Here is a 23,691-nt window from a genome sequence, read left to right on the forward strand (position 1 = left end):
GTATTAAGGTCATGTTCATCAAAATCCACCCTTGGTTTTTTTCATCTCCCTTCCGTTTAGATGCACATCCTGAACAAACCTAAGCAGCACACAGCTGTATGAGCTTGCAGCATTGGGACCATCTGCTTCACCTAGCAGCAACCCCTGGATTACTGGCAACCCAGCAACACCTTCTCTGGATTTCCCTCAGCCTCACACGTTTATATTCTCACTTAACAACCCCCTCACACAGGAAAGAGAGCAGCTTCTGTCCTGCAGAATGAGGTCTTGGGGTTTACTCAGATCATCCGCTGTTAACTGTAGAACTGAAACCTTGGTTTCTAAGCTCAACCTTCAGTGCTTGCACAGCAACTCATTTCTCTCCGACGCATAGCTCGCCTGCAACTAGCAAGTTTAAAAAAAGAAAAAAAACCTGCTACGCATTTCAGAAGGTTTGAACGCTGAGCGGGGTGCCCTCAGCTGAACAGCACACACCACACCCGTGGTGACCCCAGCACCTCAGCACCCCGGGCCGGCAGGCCGCAGCCCCGCGGGCCAGGTACGCTGCAGGCAGGCTCGTCCCCGCCAGGCGCCCTGCACACGCCTCCCGCCGAAGCAAGGCCGAGACGGGGGGGGGGGGGGGGGGCAGCTCCTGAGGCGGGGGTAGGAGGGAGGCAGCCGTGCAGAGAGAGGCCTGTGGCAGAGGCGGCCGCGGCACAGCCCCGGAGGCGCGCCTGGGGCCGCCGAGAAAGCGGCCTCCAAGTCCCCGGCGGGGCCAAGACGCGACTCCCCCGCTACGCCTCTCGGCCGAGCCCCGGTCACCTCAGGGAGGAGAAGAACCGGCGCCGCCCGCCCTCCCCGCCGCCGTCACGTGACCCGCGGCGGCGCCCCCGCCGCCACCCTGCGGCCCCCCCTTCCCCCGCCGGCCTGCCCCGGCCGCGCGGTGCATTGTGGGAGTGGCGGTAAGATGGCGGCGGCCGCCGCTGGACTGAGCTGGAGGCGGGTGTCTTCCTTCACGGGGCCGGTGCCGCGCTCCCGCCACGGGCACCGCGCGGTCGCCATCCGCGAGTTGGTCATTATCTTCGGGGGCGGCAACGAGGGCATCGCCGATGAGCTACACGTCTACAACACGGGTGCGCGGGGCGGAGCGGCGGGCGCGGCCCGCCGCGGGCGAGGGGGCAGGGAGCGGGCGGGGCCGGGCCGGGCCGGGCCGGGGGGGGGGGGGGCACAGTGGCGGGGCTGTCATGTCTTTAGCTGCCGGTGGACACCGGCTTCCTCACAGCGAGGGGGGGGGGGGGGATCGCCGCCTGCCCTCCCCCGGGACTGCCCGCGGGGGGCTCGGCTGAGCCGCTGGCGCTGAGGGGGGGGCGGGCGGGAAATAGGCCTGGGCGAGGGGTTCTCCCGGGGTTGTGCTGCGCCCTGGTTGATGTTGCTCCTTTCTGGGGAAAAAAGGAACCTGGAAAATCTCTTTATGCGCCTCGCGGGTGTTCTGCTTTCTCAACCCCTTGTCCTGGGCTGCGGAGTCTGCCCTGGCAGGTCTCGGCTGAATGGCTGCTGACTGGATTAGTCCCCTCGACTGTCCGGATCCCCCTTCTTCCCTCTGGTGGCAGCTCACGAGAGCTGAACACGCAGAAATAGAAATCTTGGTTAGAAAAGTGAACATGTTGGCATTGGGAGCCTTTCCAAACAGGAAGCTGCCCAAGACCGATTTTATTCGTGAAAGATTAGATCCCTAAATAGTTACTGTACGGGATGCTGTATGAGGCTGGAAAACTTTTGTGTAATTTCAGCGCTTGGGCTGAAATGGGGCGGGGGGTTAGGTGACTGATCTGTGCTCAGTCAGCCGGTGTTGGCTGCTTGTGCAGCATACCAAAAACCTGAAAGTGAGAGCATGTTAACTAGCCGTTTAACTTGCCAACTTTTAAGAATCGTTCAAAAATTATTCTTATCATGTGCCCTCTCCCCCCCTCCAAAAAAAAGATGGTATTTTTGCTGAGTGTTTTTGAGATAAAATCTAGGAGCACAAACATGTTTTGGAGGTAGTTTACTAAGAGGAAAATGCTTAGTGTTAGAGTTCTTCCAAGCAGATTTTTTCCATGGTAGCTAAAAGATCTGCTGTACTCGATCACATCTTTTGGGGGGAGGAAAAAAAAATCTCTTTTAACCTTACTGTTTTGACAAGTAATGTAAAGAAAGCTTTTAGATATTACAGTTATACTATCTATCAGAACAGATGTTCTGATGGGTGCCTTTTGAGTGAGTCTTAACATCACTTTTTTTATTTTTCTGCCTAGACTTTCTGCTAAAGGTGTTTCCCCTTTGCGGCAGTGACAGAAAGGATCATAACTCAGTTGTTCCGGTTCCCAGACGAGTGTTTGGCCCAAACAGACCTTTTTTTCTCTGGGGGCTAAGATGCAGGGTTGTGACCTCGGCTGCTTGAGCTTGGGGTGTCGTCCATTGCTCTTGCTATGAGTGTGATGACTTCCGAGGAGCTCGCACGCAGCAAGGGCATCTTAATCCCCTGCAGCAACATTCACTGGAAGCTTCTAATTTCACACTTTTCCTCTTCTTGCTCATGAAAAAAGCGTAGGAAAAAGGAGGCGATATCTCCTGTAATTCTTTCATTCCAGAACAGTTTGAACACCAATATGCTGCGGCTGGATCAGGCAGTCTTGTTGCTCTTTCTTGCCTCTGTGCCTTTCCTCTCCCATGTATCAGTGCAGTGCTCTGTAGATGCTAACGTTGGTCCCAGAACAGTGTAATTAGGTTTTCAATAGGGCTATTAAGTCCAGGCACACTGCCATGCTGCTGTAGCTCTAATAATTCTGTTTCTAGGGCTAGCTCCCTCTGAGTTAGCGTAGTTATCTCTTTTGTGTGGAACTGCACTTAGGTTCCTCATTAGCCTCTTTTTTTGGCAAGTCTATTAAATTGCTGGGTGACCCTTGGTAACTGACTTAGTTACAGTGACCTTATGTGCTCATTCATATATTGAGTAACATTGGTTTGATAGTGGTGTTTGCCTTTCTTTTTATTAAAAAAAAAAAAAAGTTTTAATTCAGTTAAAACTTGGTGTCAAACAAACAGCCCATTCACAGTTATCTATGGGTAAAAGGTAATTCTTAGAAAGCAGAGTTGTTTAAAAGTACACTTTCCTTCTCGGTGTTTGAAGTATCTTTTTTTTTTTTTTTTTCCCCTCTACTATAGTTACAAATCAGTGGTTCCTTCCTGCTGTAAGGGGAGATATTCCTCCAGGCTGTGCAGCACATGGATTTGTTTGTGATGGTACCAGAATACTAGTTTTTGGAGGAATGGTTGAATATGGAAGATACAGTAATGATTTATATGAATTGCAGGTAGGAAATGTATGAAGATGTTTCAGTTTTGAGGACTACTTTTTTTATCTATTTATGAACAAACTCATTTTGTGTTACCAGCTGAAGAGGAAAGTTCGATGAGCTTTGCTCTGCTCCAGAAAGAATAAACTCTTTAAATAGTTTCTGAAGATGGTGGAAATGTAAAGAACTTTGAAAAAGAGACTTCCATCTAGTCTAAATAAGTATAAAATATTTAACACTTTATGAAGGCTAGCTCTTACATGTCCCGCCTAATGTATATCCTAAGAAAAGCCCAGCATTCCCTTAAAAATAATTCAGAAAATATACAGGTGTTAATATTATCTGAATTCTATTGACTATGAACGACTATAAATGAAGATATGTCTGAATATATTTTTCTTGTCTTTAAGGCAAGTCGATGGCTTTGGAAAAAAGTAAAACCTCAGGCTCCTTCCACGGGATCACCACCTTGTCCTCGACTTGGCCACAGCTTTTCTTTATATGGTAACAAGTGCTATTTATTTGGTGGCCTGGCAAATGAAAGTGAGGATTCAAATAATAATGTTCCCAGGTATGCTGATACAGTTTGAATTCAATGTCTTTAAAAATAAATTACTAGATGCGACAGCTTTGAAGAGGAACATTCTAGGGAGGCTGCCCTGCGTACCAAGTACTCACATTTGGATTATTTGTGCAGTGGAGGGGTTACATGCTAAGAAGCTTAAGTATTTCTTTTGCTAATCCCACAATATGTAACACTGACTGACAGCTCTGACACTTTTGGAGGGAAACCTGAGTAGACTTTGCTATTTTTCCTAGTATTTGGGGTGATGTTTTCAAGAATGGCTTTATTGTTAGAATTACTTAAATCAGCAAAGTCTCATGACTAATCAGGGAATTCACAATGGAAGTTTCTTTTATAATGCTGTGGAAGACAGTTATGAATTCATCTGAAATTTTTTGAAGTAACAGCTGAAGTTGCCTTTATTATCAGCAAGCAGTGCTATAATGCTGAAGTTTTATATCCACGTTCACCTGCAGTTCAGAGTGTTTATATCCACTGAGCTATAAACTGGCAATTTTAAGCTCAGTAAACAAGAGATATCTGGTATGAATGCCAAGATTCAAAGACCATTACCTAAAAATAACTTGCTGATAGATTCAGCAACAAATGGCTAGTTTTCTGTTGGCCAGCCTGAAGACATCAGAAAAGAAACAGCTTCCTTTCACCTTTGTTGCCTTAGAGTTGCAGAAATTCATCTCTAACGTCCCATGTCATCATGTATTGCTCACAACTTTGCAGTTTATTCCAAGCTTGTCCATATGTAGTAATTTCTGCTAAGAATGTTGTTTACCAATGTTTCATGTAATATGGTATATCAAGTATGATATGAAAGCATGTTTCCTTAGAGGCAACAAGTTATAATAGTTCATTTTTTGTTTTATATCCATTTATTTTTGGTACTGTCCACAATGCCATCAAAGGTTTTGAGATTTTAAAATTCTGCACTCTCCCGAGACAGAAGTCTGTAATACCTGGAAGTGGTCAGGGTTTAAAGCTCACTTGTAATCTTGCTTATAAGTGAATTTTTCATACTTTGACAATAATACCCTAGATATTTAAATGATTTCTATGAACTGGAGCTGCAACACGGTTCTGGCGTTGTCGGCTGGAGTATTCCTGTGACCAAAGGGATCTTGCCATCTCCCCGAGAATCTCACACAGCCATCGTATACTGCAGAAAAGATTTGGGAAGTCCAAAGATGTATATTTTTGGAGGGATGTGTGGCTGTCGGCTTAATGATCTCTGGGAACTTGACATAGGTGAGTTGATTTGCCAGTAGAAGTCAGTGCAGTGGCCTTACTGGCTAGGAGGAAAAATTTTAGTATATAATGATTAATGGCATGATGTGGTGCAGATATTATTGGGACTTACACCATAGCATTAACCTTTTTTTAATTTTTGGAATTAAATAGGTACAGCGTTGTTTGCATATATTATCCTCACTGATTTTGGTTACACTGCGAGATTGTTTCCATAGAGTGCTTTAAAGACTGTCACTATGATAACCAAGTTGAATAACCATAGTGAAACCATAATATATCTTTTTGATAAACTGATAAACAATTAGTTTGTCAGTATTTCCTGTGAATTTTAAAAGAAGCTTTAAGTGCTTGTTATTGTGCCTTCTTTCTTAAAGTGGCCTTCTTGAAAAGGTGAAATTTTGTTTTGTTGAATGCTAGAGGTATGTTCCCTCCCAAAATCCAGGTAGTGAAATATACAGTAACAAGTTTTTTGAGGGTTTTTATTCTTTTTCTTTTAGAAACCATGACCTGGTCAAGACCAGAAACTAAAGGGACAGTACCACTTCCTCGCAGTCTCCATACGGCCAATGTAATAGGAAACAAGTATGTCTGTTGTTAAAAGCTCAACTCTAGAAAGGTACACCTAGTAGGAGAATGATGATGCTTATGCACTACTGCTCAGTATAAACCATCAGCCCTGTAGAATACTTTTCTGCTTCTATTATCCTACCTCAGTGGAAATTAAAAAGTACCATTGTTAATTTAAGGGTATCAAGCTGTGTTTCCGTCCAGCAGGACAGTCTGCCCAACCCACAAGCAGCTTTCCAGGCTTCTTAATTCACCTTTGTGCATTCTGGGGTGGTCTCAGCTGGACCCAAGTTGGCTCTGTCAGGAGCCAACCTGAGTGCCTCTGTGTCTGTGACACAGTGAACTAGCTATGCAAAGAAACTGCCCAAAGAGTAGAACCATTTCTAGGCAAAACCATTCCACATTTTTATGGGCCAGTTTTTCTGTAGTCTGTTCCTCATTACTTTGCTTCTTGCCAATATGGTTTGTTTTGGCAGATAGGATTGATAAAGTGGACTTCTAAACGTGGGTTTCAAACCATTTTATATCAGTTTACAAGCTGGCGTGAAGAGAAAGAGGCAATGGGGGAAAAAAGTGTGAAAGCTTTGTATCTTATGATCAAACAGCTTAGCTTTTTATGATTTACTTAAAATGTTAGTCATTTGTAGCCTGCCTTATGTTTTTAAATTTTGATATCTGACTTAGATACCAGTCTTCTAATTTTAGAGTGGTTTATTAAGAGGTCTGCAGTAAAGGGTTGTAGAAATTCTGTGTAAATATGTGATTTTTGGAGAGTATTAGCAGTTTGGTGGTTTGTAAAAAGATACAGTATTAACTTCTGTTTCTGGGAAGCTGTTTGAGGAGTTTTGGTTGGGGTTTTTTTTGTTTGGTTGGGTTTTTTAATCAGTTAACTTACTCAGAAATTTCAGAAGGTAGTTGTCTTTCTAAAGAGAGTAGACACAAATAAAACCTGCTGTAAACCAGAACTGTAAAGCACTGGAAATTTTCTGTTTTGTCCTAGTTTGAGAGAGCACATGCAGCAGATCTGGATGTTAATTGGCTTTTCTTTTCTTTTTCCCTCTTCCCTCTTTTCCTATATTTCAGAATGTATATTTTTGGTGGATGGGTTCCACAGTCAGCAGGAGGTGATATTTCTGCTCATGATGGTGAATGGAAATGTACCGGTTCATTTTCTTATCTTAATTTGGGTTAGTGTTTCTGCCTTTCTGGGAGTGGGCATTTTGAATTAATACTTTCTTAACAGAGTAGAATAAATATTTTGAAAACCCTGAGAAAAGTTGTAGGATACACAGTTGTAATCCTAGCTGACTAAAGAAGATGCCAGGTTTTTTACATCTTTCTAAAGTGATTTTTTTTTAATTATTTTTCTTTGCACATTCAGCAGGTTTGCTAGTGCAAATCTTTGTTAATACAACTTTAATACTAAGTAATGTAAATACTCCTTCTTCATTTATAGAAGAACACAAGAGACAGATCCTGAAATGAGTTTTTTCTAAACATGATAGTACTATCCCTGAATCCTCAACTTCTGATCTTGTATTTGCCTGAGAGAGACAACCAGAGGTCAGAAAATTAATCCTGTATTAATTGATCGTATCTTGCAAACTAATTGGAAAGCGACCTTCTCTTTGTAATATTGCAAATTTAAATGCAATTGTCTGTAAAACCAGAGGTGATTTATTTTCATTGTCTCTGAGCAGTTAAGTGTATTAACATCTGTATTGCTTGTTTTGGAAAACATCTAGAAACTAAATTTTTCGAGTTTCATTTACTAGATACCACAGAATGGATAGGTCTGATCTCAGATTGCCAGGAGGACAAAAGTAACTTGTTACCAGGGCCAAGAGCAGGACACTGTGCTGTAGCGGTTGGCACTCGTCTGTATATCTGGAGTGGTAGAGATGGTTACAGAAAAGCTTGGAACAATCAAGTTTGCTGCAAAGATCTTTGGTACCTTGATACTGGTGAGTCAGAAATAAACAAGAGACTTGTACTATGTTCCATATTTTATTAACGTATGGGAAGCTGGCATCATTGATGATGAGAACATCAAAAGCTGTAGCAAACTCAAAGATTATTTAAATTTTAAAGCTTATTTAAATAAACCACGCTTCACTGTTGATTGTTTGAAGGCTACAGCTATAACTTAAACTGAAAAAAATTAGGAAGGCTTATTTAAAGCCTCTGAAAGAACTTTGTGGCTAGATTCTGCATTGTGTGCCATAGTCAGTAGATGCAAGGTGCTAAAGGGTGTTTTACCTAAACTCAAAGTCCCTGGCCTCTCTTCTTGGTGATCTTTTCTGCTGCTACTTACTGTTTTTTACCAAACCTCTCCTTCTCTTGGGATCATTGCTGCTGCTGCTTCCTCATCTCTTGGACTTGGCAAAAAGATATGGTCGAATCTGAGAAAGGACCAAATTGTTCCTGGAGCTGAAGGGAATTCTGGAGCACTAATTACTCGTTAGTAGCTGGCTTGATGGCAGGACACTGAGATGGTATTGGGAGAGAGGGAACTAGAATAGTAATTTGGGGAGGGAGTTGTTGCCTGCTCAAGCAGAAGCATGAGAATTGTTATTGGAGATTGTGTTTTCTTCCCTGCGCCCTTCCCCCCCCCCTTTTTTTTTTTTTCCTCAGGAAGGTCAGAAGATGAAAGAGTAGCAGGGGAGGCATGTGCTTGAGAGTGCAGCCTAGTCAGGTATCAAGGCAAGTGAGAGGAGGAGGTCATTGGCATTGATTCATGCCTAGGCTTCAGCCTCTGCAGAAGTTTGAGGGAAAGCTTGCTTTAGCTACAGAGAGCAAGCAAAAAGGAAGCACAGTCCTATGTGAATCATTTCCAGGAATACGTAAAGCTTTAGGAGCCAAAGAGCTGCATGCAGCCTTTTAGGAAAGGACAAGGTTCTCTTATGTCTGTAATCCCTATAATGATGTATATACAACCCGAAGACTTGCTGGCAGCAGAAGAGCCATTAAAAAACAAAGCATCAAAACTTCTGCATTTTTTAAAACTCTAGAATGGCACTTTATAATTCTCTGACTTGACTTGCTGCCGTTGACAACTGTTTCTTGTTGAATCTGGTATATATTGTACATAAGTGGAAAAGGAGCTATTGATTTTGCTTGCATTATATAGATATTTCTTAAATGGATAAAGGAGGGCAATTTCAAACATGCCATCTGTGTTTTATTGGTTTCTTGTAGAGAAACCTCCAGCACCATCACAGGTACAACTGATTAGAGCTACCACCAACTCTTTTCAAGTGAAATGGGATGAAGTACCTACGGTTGAAGGATATCTTCTTCAATTACATGCTGACTCACCAGTGCCATCAGTGGCTGGAATACCTGGTACTGGGGTTCCTGAGACATCAGTGCTGAGTTCACAAGGTAGTAGTCAGATCACATTATGCTAATGTTTGTGTAAAGGTAGAGGATTGTGTAAGTAATTAATATGAGTTTGTTTTTTAAAAAAATAATTTTGAGAGAGAGAGACCCTATTTCTTTGGTTATTCCCAAAATGCATGCATCATAATTACGGAAAACTCAGCTTTAACTTGTATCTTTCAGTTTTGGCCAGCTATCTGAATATGAAGGTATTAGTACAGTGCTGGGCACAATTTGAGAAAAGAAACAGTTGGGAAGGGATTCTATCTGACTGTTTGGCCATGCAGTTTCATTTCAGTCTTACAACCAAGTCTTCCTTGAGGCAACTTTGGGTCTCCCTCTTGCTTACTGGAATAGATTCCAACCATCATTAATATTAAGTTTTATGTAACTGATTGGAATTTGTTTTTGTTTACCTGAAAGGTGGCTCTTCTCTACATCAAAGTCCACAATCATTGCCTAGTGTCCCTTATCCAGAAATGAAGGTGGATCATCCCAGCCAAACAAATAATGTCATTCCTAATAATGTAAGTGTAAACTGAAAAATGCCTAAGTGGCAAAGTAGTGTGGGAAGCGAGAGAACTGCCAAAAGACTTTCTCAGTTTTAAAAGTCCCTGCATACTTTTTAGGCCTTAGAAAAAAAACAAAATGAAACAAACAAACAAAAAAAGGCACCTGCTGAAGTATTTGTCTTTTTTCTTACGTTCTTTTTACTTTTATGATTGACAGACAGTCTTTAAAGTCTTCTTCCTGGTAATGCAGAAAGGAAACTGCAACTGTATTGACTTCCAGAACACTAAATGGGAGCCTGATACCGGTAGAAATACTATTCATCCTCCAAATGTTGGTGAAATTAATGTGGGAGGCAAAAAGGATAAGGCAAATTCCTTCTTTGTTGGTGTGTTTATGCTAGTCTGCTTAGTTGTAGGTTCCTACTACAGTATAAACCCAATTATTATCTATTCTGGTTGTGCAGTTGTACATGTTCCACTGTTTTGCCAATTTAAATAAAAGAGGGAGAACAAACTGGCTAAAGGATCACATTTTTAGAAATTCAGACTTTTTCTTAATTGTGTAGGGCCTCAGGTCTGTATGGGATCCATAATGTATTCTTGTAGAAAACACATGTAGAAGTACTATAAATTTTACTAACAGTAGAAATATCTTAGGTATGTGCCAGAAAAGCAAAGGTTGAAAGCCTCTGTAATTGTGATTTTTCCCATCCCCTCAAGTACCCCCAGTAAACTAAATGTATGCGTCAATGAACTTCCATGTAATAACCTAAGAATGTGAGTTCGCTCTCAGATAAAATTCAGTATGTGTCAGGGACACTTCCAAGTCAACTTAGAGTTTGAGTCTTTGTTTATAGTGGCTAAGGTAAGGTGGATTGTGAGGTTGGTTTCTTGTTTTAATTTAAAGTGCTAGGGGGATTTGTTGGAGAATTTTTGTTTGTTGTTTTTGAGCAAGCATTTTCATGCCATGTTTGCAACTGAAATTTCTGAACTTTGCAGTTAAACATTAACAAATGTGTTGTTTTGGTTAGGTCCAAGTTTCCCTTTCATCCAACTCATTATTAAAAGTAGAAGGAAAAGAAAAGGTTGCAGCACCTGAAAACAAGATTACACAGGAGACTATGAAAAACCATGCAGATGCTACAGGATTCAAAGAATCAAATGCCCCTTCTCTTTTGCCTGTTTGTACTTCAAGTAAGATAACTATAGAATAAAAATTAATTAAAAAGTGAGAGTTAAAATTAATCTCATAAACTTTAAATAAGATTATTTCTGTCTTGCAATTTAAAATTATTTTAGAGGCCTTTGTAGTTTAAAAAAACCAACTTGTGCCAGTTATTACTGTACATATTTTTAGAAGATACAAGGAAAAATGAAATCTTGTTTGAAGTATTGCAAGGGACATGAAATTCTCAATATATTCATTATTATGATGGCAAATGTGTCTCTTTAAACATAAATAGCAGTTTTTAACATCAAAGAACAGACTGACAGGGCCAGATTCATTTTACAACATTAAGGTGGTAGTAACTCCAGGCTCTCTTTGACACTACTTCTGTCTGTTAATAGCGAAAAGCTATTAGCCGATGTAAAATTTTAGGCAACATAGAGAGGAGCGTGTTTCTGTCTGACTGTAGAGGAAATAGAAGATGACTAGGCACTGATTTAGGCATTTCACTGAAGTGCCTTAAGTTCAGTGTGGTGAATCCAGGCTCAATCACCTGATCTGTTTATATCTGACTTTCATGTAATTTATAGGTTGTTGGATTTTCATTTTCTTCACAGTGTAATTTAAGTATTGTGTGGAAATTTTGGATCTCAGCGCTAAGTGAGAAACAGACTTCCACAGTGGTTAATCTGAAGTTGATTGTTACAAATCTGTGATACTGATTTGTGTGGATACTTTATATTAGGATTTTTTTCCAAATTAATCCTTTCATAACCAAACAGATACAGAATAGCAAGCTTAAAACAAATTAAATTGCCATTTTAATATAACTGTTTACATATATCTGTTTATGACTGTGCAGACAGACTCTTTGTTAAGTTATATACCTAAAGAAAGCATTAGCAATTAATATAATCAGATCAATTCTAATCTAAATCTGAGCTAAACTCTGGTTTTATATGAAACTAAAGCCATTAGATCAAGCTGAGATTTGTTAGGTGTTACCAGTATTGAATTCTGGTTAATATTTTCTTTTTTTAAGGTCCCCAGACTTCAGCAAATGTAGGTGAATTACATGACTTGGACAAACGAACTGTAAATCCTGATGCTTCTGTATCCAGTACTGTCTCCAGCACACAAACTATGGTAACCCAGCAGGCTGTTAAAACTGAATCATCAAGTACAAATGGGGCAGTTGTTAAAGATGAAACTTCACTAACAACATTCAATTCAAAATCTGAAGGTTTGAAATGTGTTTCACATACTGTATTTTGAGCCATATATATCTAAGGCCATCAGAGTTCCTCTAGTGTGGTGGGATTCCCATCTTGACTAGTACCTGGGATTGAGATAGGGCTTTGGGTATTGAGGACCTTGGGCAGCCTGGATGATCTCTGCTATGATTTAAACGTCTTTTAAAATCAGGATACTCCTTTTATATGTTTGCAAACCACTTTGTTTCCTGTAAGTGAAAAGTCATTTAAATCTTCATTTATGCAGAAGCCCATTTTCTAAACAGCAGTGGCAGCCAGTTTTGGTGCCCACAGCACATTTGCTTTCATTCAGTGATTGTCTGTTTATTTAGTCAGCAAAAGACTACAAACCTTAGATGATTTTGATTTTAAACAATTGACCTCTGTAACAAATATGGCCAGTTCACGTGGCTAGCTCACTGCTAGTCAAATGTGGTGACCTCTTCACAGACTGCTTGAAATATCTGAAATAAGCAGCAATGCAGAAACTAAACATAGTGGTAGTTTTTCAAGTTTTGTTTTTCATGAATATCATCAGGCTGTGCTTGCTATTGTTTTGAGTGTTAGCTAAAGAACTGTATTCTCTTATTGACACTGTGTGAGTAGTGTAATTTTTACCGAACAGTATTGTATTTTAAAAGCAAAACCCAGAAACACAAGTATAGAATACTAATATTCCCTTGTGTTGTTCATGTGCTTATGTGCTTTGATTTATCTTTTTCTTTTTTAAGATTCCATATTAAATTTAATAAATGTTCTTTTCCCATTTGTTAGGATTGTTTAAAGATTAACTGCTTATGTTCAGAATTCAGACAGTATTGATGTCAGTGCATTCAAATTAAGATTTCATGCTTAGACTATTCATACAATGTCATCAGTATGTGCTTCAATCTGGCATTTAGATTATTTGTTCACAAATACTTCATATTGATTTCATAATTCTGTCACTTTTTAGGATTTTCTGAGTCCTGCTTTCTGTTTGTATTATCTGTAGCAGCCTGCAATGCCAGGCTCTTACAACTGTTCTGTGAATATGATGCAAGCCAAAATTAGTTGGACGTGTTATAAATAGAACTGCATGCAAAAGAAGTCTGAGACGTACTTTTGCAACAAATACTTGTAGATGGCTGTTGAGGTCGCCTTTCATACTCTGTGGACTTTGTGTTAAATTTTTTGTATCACTTAAGCTTTTTAAATATAACTTTTTGTTTCTAGCTGCTGAAACTGCTTATATCATGCCTTCGACAAGGGTCAATACTGGACAGACAAATGATTCACACTCCTCTGTAAGTCTGACAAAGTATATGCCGTATTTATTGTTCTGTTGATTAGTTGTAAGGTCTCGTCTGTTTTCCTTTAATTATGTCTCTGAAAGAAAAGCAATGTATATTTAGGGCTTGAAGTGAATAATACAGGGGTAAGCATTTCTGTTGTAAAACTAATTGCATTGTGTGTGTTTGATTTGAGTCTCAGTAGCAGTTGTGTAGTTGGGAGGAGATCCAAGTATGTGTTTCAGCTGTTGAATCATTTTTATTGACTGGCACAGTGGAATGATCTCTCTGCTGCATGACGTGCAAATGTAAAATGTTCTTCTGTATGCATAACTGAATTTAAAATGAAGTATGATCAGACTAGTGTTAGCTGGTGATCTATAGGTTTGAAACGTAACTAAACTGACATCTTGATGTTTTTCCCTAGAGGAGATGGGGACTGGCTATGCAAGCTGTAAATGCTGCCTGACAAAGTAAATGCTTCCTATTTCACCTGCTTACAACTTAATACACAAAACCAAGGTGCCACTGTTGCCACCAAAAGAGAGGAGCTAAGGATGGGAAGAAGCAGCTGCTACTAAAGGGTTGGGGTGCTTTTGCCCAGAGCAGCTGCCACTCCTGCCCGTTTTCCATGCTAGCAGGATCATCGCCTGTCTGTGCTGGGCACACTGACCATGCAAGCACCCTCCCTGGTGCCTGGAGACAAGCAAGAAAGACGGTTTGTCTTTCTGGGTCAGTCAGGAACAGTTCCCATGCCCTCCACCACCATTGCCCCATGCCACAAGCAGAGGCCCTGTTCTCAGCTGCAAGCGAGTTCAGCAGCGCCTTGAAAGAGAGTATGTTTGGGGCTGAGGTGTAGCTGAATCCCAGGTAGAGCTACTGATGTTGGACCATGTTGTGGAACTTTCTGACCTCTGAGTGAAATTAACTCACAACTACGTGCTGCTACGGACACCTAGTTCTACAGCTTTAAACTTCTTCCCCTCCCTGTTTAAACTAAAATGTCAGAGGTGACATCCCAACTGTTGGGTTTTTTTAAATGATGGACTGTGTCTAAATCAATGTATAAGAACCCGTTGGTTTTGAACAGTATTTTAATAATACATGTATATTCATTTGAAGAAAGTAAGACTGCTATAAAAGGGGGTTGTCTCATACATATGCTAGAGTCTTCACATTTTTTTTTTACATTACATTGAAGTATGGGTAGTCTACATAACGTGTTCTTCAAACACTAGAAAACTTCACAAAGACAGATGGCACCGGTGAAACCAAGAGACCGGCAGTGGTATGATGTTGGAATTTTTAAGAACAACAGTGCTGTGGTGAGCCAGTTCTATTTGCTGCCAGAGGAAACGCTGAGCATCTCTAACAAGGTAGCTGCTAATTCTTCTCTGACATAACTTGCACATACATAGTTTGGAATCTGTTGCTCATATGGTTGACAACAAAATGTGGGGTTTTCTGATACTGCAGCAGGACCTGGTGCTTACAGGAGTTTTGTATTTTGTGACCAGTAGTTCCTCATGTATTTTGCTCACTTTTTTTTACTATTTCCTAAACCAGATGAATTTTCTTTTGTTTTTGTATGATAATATGGAACATCTTATTTTGCTATTGCTAATTCTTTCCATATTTCTATTTCTAGCCTTAAGAAAGAATATTAAACTTAGTGAGCTTTCAAACCAGTGAAGATTCTTAAAAACTAAAAACTAAAAAACTTAAAAACACAACTTCTTAATACGTTATTTCAGTACAGCATTGAAATGTTTCGATCTTTGCTTAAAAATTGTTAAAGATACTAATAAGACATAGGCTAGGCTGTTTAAAAAGACTAGATATGAAACTGTAGTGGGTTTTGTATTAGATTTCTCTAACAATGTTGTTGCATATATAAGTTTATATATGAAAATGCTATAGGGGTGAAACTTGCAAAAATGTTGCAGTTTTGATGGTGAAAGTGTAAATTAATGATGTCCTAGCGAACTGTAAACAAAAACGATGGGTATATGTTTTCTTGAGACAAAAACAAAAGAACACAGAACACTTTCTTTGAAAGCACTTCCCTATAAATATTGCACATCTTAGTTTTAAAGAGTGTAGTACATTTTACAGTGTTTACATTGATTGTGATTTCTTGTACATTATTCAGAAGGAAAATAGTTCCATTGGAAATTTCAAGGATGCATCAATGCATATTTTAAACATGGAAGTACAGTAGCACATAATGTTTCAGAAACTTCAATGTTACTAATTTGCAGTGCTTTTCTTTAAAAACATTTTGATTATCTATGCAACAAACTGCAACTCTTAACTGTAGGAATAACTGGTTTTGAAAGAAAAATATTTTTTAGGACAGAAGAGTATGCTAATTAAATCATAAGCTATACAATTGGAATTGCTACTTTGCTTTTACTTTCCCAAGTAAAAATAACCAAGAGGTTCAGTTCAATTTAAATGACTGAAAAATGCAGGGGGTGAGTGGGTTAGAGATGTAGTCCCATATTGCATCCTAGATCAGCTGTTTTGAGCTGAGCTAGTGCCTCAGTCAGAACCTTCTTGTAAATTCTGATTTAAGTACAAAAGTATTAGATAGATTTTCAGTTTCGATTAAACTTACTAATCTTCAGTTTATTGCTACCCACTTTATATTTTTTTAAGCTAATTGTGTTTAGAATATTTTAAAAATTAACACAAATATTGCTTTATTTTCAGATGGAAAGTGCAGATGTACCAGACTACAGATTACTTAAGAAACAGGATCTTCTTCCTGGCACAGTGTACAGGTTCAGAGTTGCTGCAATTAATGGCTGTGGTGTTGGGCCTTTCAGTAAAATCAGTGAATTCAAGACTTGCATTCCAGGTTTTCCTGGAGCTCCTTCAACAGTCAAAATCACCAAGGTGAGACATATAGGTAATTCCAGTACTGATGTATAAAATTCTGGTCACAAGCTTAATCTCAGAACTCTTGGTTTTTGTTGGTTTGTTGTTGTGCTTTTTTTCAAGTTAAAATTGTCATATAAAATAGTGTCAAATGCTTACTTGGTTAATTCTGGTCAATGTAATATTCTTTAAGAAATTTGCTATAAAGAATTATTTTAAGACTTAATGATCATGTTACCAGATACACATCTTACTCAATCATTTGATAGTTGCCCCATGATTTTCTCTTTCTGCATCCTTAAATCTACAGGGCTTTACCATGCCTTATAAAAAAAGTCAAAAGACACATCCTTACTTCCAAAGACTGATGATGTTACGCTAGAATTTTCAGATGATCTTTAGAGGTTTTTTTGTATTTTTATGTATATATAATTATATATATATATATATATATTTATTTGAGTATCTAATGGTTACCTACATACTATCACATTTTCTCCCTTTTTCTTCAGAGTGTAGACTGTATTCATCTTTCTTGGGAGCCTCCTGCTTCACCTTCTGGAAACATTTTAGAATATTCTGCCTACTTAGCAATCCGTTCCACACAATTACAGGAAAATCCAAGTCAGCTTGTATTTATGAGAATATACTGTGGTCTTAAAACATCATGTATAGTGACTGCTGCCCAGCTTTCAAATGCTCATGTTGATTACACTTCCCGACCTGCTATAGTGTTCAGAATTTCTGCAAAGAATGAGAGAGGATACGGACCAGCCACGCAGGTTCGATGGCTTCAAGGTAAAGTCGGTGTCAGACACAGCATTTACATGGGCTGTAGCTGTGGCGGAGAAAATGGTGTATTGTGTCTCTAGAACCAGTACTTTTTTCAGCAGTGCACGTGAAGTTCTTGAAATGTTGTTTTGTTCCTTGTAGAAGTTTTAAGAAAATCTAGTTGTTCAATTTGGCATAACATTTAAACATTTTTTTTTATATTTGTTCCTAAGCAAAGACAAGCAAGTACTGGAATGTTAGTTATTGAGTCTTACCCAGTCCCTCAAATAATAAAAGCCTAGTAAGCTTCTGATTTCCCTGGGCTTTACTTCAGCTCAAAAGTTTTTCATTGTAATAAGAAGTAGTCTAGTTACATGCACGGGTGTAATCAGGTTTTTTTTTTCAATCTTTTCCCCCTCCTTATTAGAAAAATTTTTCATAAGGTGATGTCAGGTACATTTTTGTGACACACACACACTTTAAAGTCTGTATTGCAGCCAGAATAGGTTTTGTCATCTTGTCCCTGCACTTGAATTTGTACAGGCTCATGATGAGTTGGGGATTGGAATGGATCCACTGAAAATAAAGATTGGCTTTTAGCCTGATCAGTTCTGGCTCACCTTTTAAGTAAGCCAATCCAGGGGCTCAAAACAAGAAGTTTTGCTGGCTTCTCCTCTCTTCTCCTTTCTGGCTTAGCTTTCTGCTGGTTGTGAGCTGGCTTTGCTCAGCAAGAGGTCCTGTGAGCTTGGAGGAAGGTTAGGAAGGGCAGAGCAAGAGGAGTGTGGCCACCCCCTCGGGGAGCAATGACCTGTTGTATCAGTTTAGCTGACCTCTCAGTTTGTGGGCTGTGATCCACAGGGTGTGGTTGAAAGCGAACAGTTGAATACACCACTGCTTGCTTTTTAACATGTGTTTTTATAAGATGGAGAGCAACAATGAAGAAGCTGTCTTCTGTAATATTTAGTATTCTGATGCTGGTTTTACCCTTTAATTGGCGAGGGTTTTGACTATGATCTGTATTCCAGAACTCTGAAGCAGTAGTTGTTTGAAACTATTTGACCATGTACACGATGTGAAATTATGAAATGTTTAACAATGTCTCCTTCTTTTTGCAGATATGAAAACATCAAGCTCAAAGTAGAAACAACATAATAAATATCGAGTTTTGAATGTAGTGTTTAATGTAACTCTTGTACTATTTGTAAATGCTACAAATATTTTATTTTTGCATTGTTTTTATCTTAAAAATATATAACCTTTTTTACGTTTGAAACATCAGCGTTACACAGCCTTGCTCAGGTATGAGTACCATATAGAAACTATATTGAAGATGGTGGGGTGGAGGACTATACTCTATCCAGTAGCTCTTTTTGGTAGTGAAAGTTAAAATGTAAAAAATACACAGTTTAAAATTAAAATTAAAAATAAATAAAGAAAAAATTGGCACATACAGTAGTATTTGAGGTAGAGTCCCCATGATTGCTGCAGATCTTGCATAGATAATTCATAAGACTTGATATATGAGCAAATTCTGTTTGGTTTCAGTTCCTTATACCACATTCTTCATTGTGGTGCCTGAGTACAAGGCAAAAATTTCCAGTTATTATATAGTAACTTAAAATGTATAAATATTTTAATATATACTTTTTTTGTAAAGAAATGATTTTTCTACTATTTGTAACAAATATCTTAATCTTGAAAGATATCCCCTGAAGATTTAAAAGGAAAAAGTTAAACTTAGTCATTTCTCTTATTACAAAAAACATAAATTCATTGTAAATGCACTACTAATATTTAGAATTATCCTTTTGTAGTTGTACAAATCTCAAACTTGTAAATACCAATGTTTACAAGAGACCTTTCTGGTCTTGTATTAAAACTTCCATGAGATTCATTCTCTTTTTTTTAAATCCATATGCTTTGCTTTTAGCATATGCTTGCTTTTTGCACTAATAATAACTTACCTCATTCCTGTGTTTGTAATCACTTGTGTTGCTTCCATAATGTTTCTGTAAAACTTCAATCTGAAACTTTTAACCAAAGTTTAGAATACATGGTAAGCAATTTTGCACATATTATATGGCAACTTTCAACATATTTATTCCAGTTAATCTTCTTAAGTGCTTGTTTGCTTTACCAGTATATTCTACCAATCAAGTTCAGTATCTCCCTTTTACTATGCATCATTTTACATTAACTAGCTAGCTGATAAATTCAACAAGCATTACTTCTAGGAACAGGTTGATCCATTCCTATGCTAAAAGAAAAAAATTGTTCACAGTAGTGAAATAAAGGTAAACATTTTAAATGCTATTTATGTATCTATATATAAACCTATGTTTACCAAAGTGTAGAGGAAAATGGCTGAGTTGGACAAGGTCACTAGGTGAATAGATTGAGGCACCTAAATAAGATTTATTTTAAAATAAAACCTAAATTATTTACTGTGCAATGAAGTTTATACTTTGCACTTTAATTTTGCCCCAAATGCCAAAAGACTGTACATCACGGTAGAATTTCTTGCCTCTGCCAGTTAAATTTGTCTTAAGAGCGTTTGTAAATATATAAACTAAAATAAATGATGTGCCTGGTTTGGTGGGAGAAGTATCACTAAAATATTAGAGATTTAACAGCTCAAGTATCCTAGAGCAGATTTAATAGCCAAGTTTTAGCTACCCTGAAAATCAGGGTTATAATGGAAGTGCTGATACAGCCTTAATTATCGCAACACATCACATGCTATAATAGCATATAAAAAGTGCTGGGGACCATAAATCGCTATAATAGTGTTAATTGTGGCACAGGAGTAATACACATGTGTTTACTCCAGAGAAGAACCTTGTGTTAATGACAGATATCCCAGATTCACTTTAAACGGTGTTTATAGTATGAATGTATAGGACTTTTCCTGAAGTTAACTGGCTTTAAAATATTTGTGTTTTAATGGTCCATTTCATCAGCTATGATCTCACTACCAATACTGTCTGATAACTAAAATACCGTACACATGAACTGTTAACTAGAAGAATAGAACTTGGTTTTTCTTATTAGTACTGTGAAAGAAGCCTTTAGAGAAAACACTTGTGGCTTTGATTTTGTTGGTTGATAGCTGTGATTGTAGAGTTGTTATTTAAGAATAAAATCTGTTGGGTATGTCTGGGTGGAGTTTTTTTGCACTTAGGTTCACATGCTTTGCACAATTTCTTTTTCAGTGGGTATGTCACTACTACCAAAGGGTAAAACTGTGGCGTTTTCAATGAAAGTATAATTTCCTTGTAAGTGTGCTTTCTTCAGCTGACTTGACATAAGATGTCACTTTCTCTTCTTTGTCCAAGTTGGGTGACGTTGAATAGTGATCATATGCAGATCTTCAGTTCCTCACAGTTTTACTTTCAAATGAAATTGTGGTACATGCTGTAAAATACACTTCGTGGTCTGTTTTTTAGAACTGTATTTATAATGTCTAAATCCCACCTGTTTGCCTATCAACTAGATATCAGACAAATATTGATTGTTTGATTTTAAATTTGTTTGGAAGACTGTTGACATCAGCTCTTCGAGAATCTGTGTTATCCATTTATTTCATATATCGCTAAAGGACATGTAACAGAAGCTGAAATCTATCAGATGACGGTATCCATATTGTAGAAATGTCTAGGTTTACTAAACTCCTTAGGGAAGTTGTGACTGTGTAAGTATAGGACAGTCGTGCCAGTTACGGCAGACACTGCTACAGCTTCACCTTAAGAATGTTCTTGTGAAAGTGGAAATGAAGTGAACAATAACCTACACTTTGTGTTTTCAAAGTAATTATAGCAATATCTTTTGAATGTAGTTTGGAGTAGAGCACATGATCATGCCATAAACTCTGAAGATTAAATAAGTATTCCTGTTGTTATCTGATATTTCAGGATAGCGAATTTGACGTGAACTTAGTCTTACAGCCTGTTACTTAATGACCTCTACAAGGAAACTGACATTTTGTACAATTCAAGTTGATCAGTCTTATTTTGAAGCATTGTTTGTTCTTTGTAATAAAGTGGTTGTCCTATCAAATGCATTGTAAACACTGAAGTGTATGTCTGCTTTTTCAAAGGTGTACGTGTGCAAACTTCCAATTTCTGTCCTTCTTTAGAAAAGGGGATGATACAGAGAAGACAGTGAGTATATTTGTCTTTGGGGGAGGGGTGGTTTAATGATAAGCATTGTAATACTGAGTATTACTCTTTCAGAAAAATTATTTGCCAAGTTACTTCTTGGGTTACCTCATGGGTTTTTTTCTTAGTTGAGGTTCCCCAGTTTCCCTGCCCCGCCTCCTCCTGCAGTCACTGTGCTCTCACTGTTACTCTGCCCCCTTCCACGCCTTTGTGCCGTGCAGCTTGCTGGTTGCGGTCTCTGAAATTAAATTTTGAAATTACTTCCCCCGTCTATACAGCAGTTATGTTGCCGCTGTTCAAAATGAGTGACAGAGAGATTGGTATTGCTTTGTTACAGTTTGTTAAAAAAATGGCATATGAGTGAGCGCTTACCGTGCTTAGGAGGCTTCTGGGAAGGGTATGAATTGCGTGCGTGTCCAACTGCTCAAAATGTCACAGTCTTAGGGCAAGTTGCTAAACTTCTGTGGCAGTTGAATACAGGAAACTCCTGGGGAAATAAGTAATAATATGTTTCTAGGAGCAGGGGAGTGAGACAGTGAGTGAGTGAACTGAAAGGTCTACAGGATTGTTTCTAGAGCTCTTTAAGAGACTTAACATAAGAAACTGCTAAAAGCTGTCTGCTCCAAATTGATTCCTTCCTTGTGTTCCGAGCTATTACAATAGAGTAACTGTCTGTCTTATTTTCAATTATTTGTGATCCTTGCATTAGTGGAAAACAAATGGGAAAACCTAAACCATCAGTGAAGAATTCCCTCATTGTGCTTTGCTTTTTTCTTTCTGTTAATAAGATTCTCAAAGTAGGAGTTATTTTCTCTTTAAGGCAGACTTGAATTTGTTGTATGAATTTACCTTAAAAACATCTCAGAATTGTTGGGTTTTTTAATACTATTAGCTGGTTCCTAGTGTATTTGTATAACATTTTCTAGTGAGTAAAGGCCAGGGCTTTTATTCTGTGGCTTTCAGTTCTGACACTGAAGCATTTCCAGATTCCTAGGGCAGGGGTGGAGCACTGACTGCTGGCATTGTGTTAGCAGTTAATGTGTTCCTCCTCCTGTTAGTAGTTGCAAAATCTTCATTTTGGTGTGCTTTCCATTGATCTGAAACTAAGTGGAGATCCCTTTTATTAGAATTTCCAGAAGTTAGTCGAAAGATGAGCTCAAAATGGATCCTCTTTCTCCATGAATGAGTCTTTAGGATACTGCACCTCCAATGCTTCCTCCAGAGAGAGGAAATCCCCCTAGCGTGCTGTGGGGCAGGTGGGGGTGAGCTGGGCACGCAGCTAGATCCCAGTGTGAATGAACGGTGTCTGGTCTCAGCCAGAGAAGTTCTCTCTTGCACCTGCAGCCCCTTGCTGTGGCCTTACCCAGGCCTGGCCTGGGGAACACCGCTACGATAAAAATCACAACCCAAACCCAGGCGTGTTGCCTGGCCCGAGGACAAGCGATACGGCAGGGTCCAGGAGGCTGAATCCTCGTCTTCCCCAAACCAAGGGGTGGAGGTTGAACCCACTTGGAAACAGTCTCTGGCCAAGTGTCAGCCCCCAGCCTGGGTCGGGGGAGAGCCTCGGCTGCAAACAGCGTGGGTACCCAGGACCGCGGGGCTTGGCGCTGGAGTCCCAGCGCCCTCTGCCCCCTTCTCCCTCGCTTTCCTTGCCCGCACATCCCCCTGCCAAGTGCAAAAGCCATCGTTTGGCCATGCTGCTATTGTCAGTAGTGGGAATTGCTGCGCAGAGAGGAAGGAGGGATAACGGGAGACTCGTGCCTGAAGACATGAGGCAGAGGGATGCCGATGTGTTTTAGGCACCCGGTTTAATTTCAGATTCTATGAGATGGTATGAGTTTGCTCTGCTGGGCTCATCAGCTGAGCAAAGAGGCAGAAGGAGCAGAGCAGAAGAAAGGGAGGGGCTGGGCTGCATGGGGGGGGGAGACAGGGAAGGAAGAGGAGGGCTGGGATGGGAGGAAGGCCCAAGAGAGCTCTGAGCTAGTCGGCCCAGCTGTGCCTAATGCTAGGTCATGAAAATCTGGCATCTAAAAAGGTGCTAAGTGGCTCCTTGGTCTGTTCCCGAAATCCTTCAAAAGCCTGAAGTACTTCACATTACTTGTTGAAGTTACAGCCCTGCCAATAACAAACAAAAGATCTACCGAATTGGGGCTGGGCTTAGTTTGCTGTCATTTTTTTTATTGAGGGGGCTCCTGCCTCTCGCAAGCATCTGCTTTTAATATATGGCATAATTGCTAAGTTGGTATAGCAGCTCCTCAAAATGAAAATTAAGGCTTGGATATGGTATCTTCAAAGAGAAAAAGAGACAAAGCATTTCAGTGTGTGCCAAATGGTAAGTAGTGTTCAGAGAGTTATTTCTGTATTTGATTAAATTATAAAATACTGTCATCCACAGATGGAAGTTATTGATATACAATTACTTCCAAGTGATTTTTAAAAGAGGCACACTGGGTATGTGCCCTCTTAGGAGGTTCAAAACCACCAGTTCCTTGTTTTTGTTTGCATCCTCTTTTTTTGCTTGTATTCTCTCATTTAAATGGTTTTTGCCAGGGACTCTTAACTGCCTTTTAGGATAACCACCTCTCT

At 39.4% G+C, this 23,691-nt stretch overlaps 1 protein-coding gene across 3 annotated transcripts; it reads left to right on the forward strand.

The window, feature by feature from the left end:
* The first annotated feature begins 927 nt into the window (after positions 1-927).
* On the forward strand, positions 928-21,015 carry HCFC2 (host cell factor C2). Of its 3 annotated transcripts, XM_052789433.1 has the most exons (16): positions 928-1,112; positions 3,184-3,332; positions 3,725-3,885; positions 4,931-5,139; positions 5,640-5,724; positions 6,793-6,896; positions 7,485-7,673; positions 8,908-9,093; positions 9,514-9,617; positions 10,634-10,796; positions 11,813-12,013; positions 13,239-13,309; positions 14,533-14,670; positions 16,010-16,195; positions 16,690-16,975; positions 18,064-21,015. In XM_052789433.1, exons 1-16 carry the CDS (start codon positions 947-949, stop codon positions 18,087-18,089), a joined length of 2,424 nt encoding a protein of 807 aa, XP_052645393.1. In that variant the 5' UTR covers positions 928-946; the 3' UTR covers positions 18,090-21,015. The 3 variants fall into 3 exon arrangements, with proteins under 3 accessions (XP_052645393.1, XP_052645391.1, XP_052645394.1); XM_052789431.1 differs by lacking the exon at positions 18,064-21,015 and having other exon boundaries at positions 16,690-18,057; XM_052789434.1 differs by lacking the exons at positions 3,184-3,332; positions 18,064-21,015 and having other exon boundaries at positions 945-1,112; positions 16,690-18,057.
* The last annotated feature ends 2,676 nt before the right edge of the window (positions 21,016-23,691 follow it).

Source organism: Harpia harpyja, chromosome 6 (assembly GCF_026419915.1).
Source record: "Harpia harpyja isolate bHarHar1 chromosome 6, bHarHar1 primary haplotype, whole genome shotgun sequence".
NCBI classification, from domain to species: Eukaryota; Metazoa; Chordata; class Aves; order Accipitriformes; family Accipitridae; genus Harpia; species Harpia harpyja.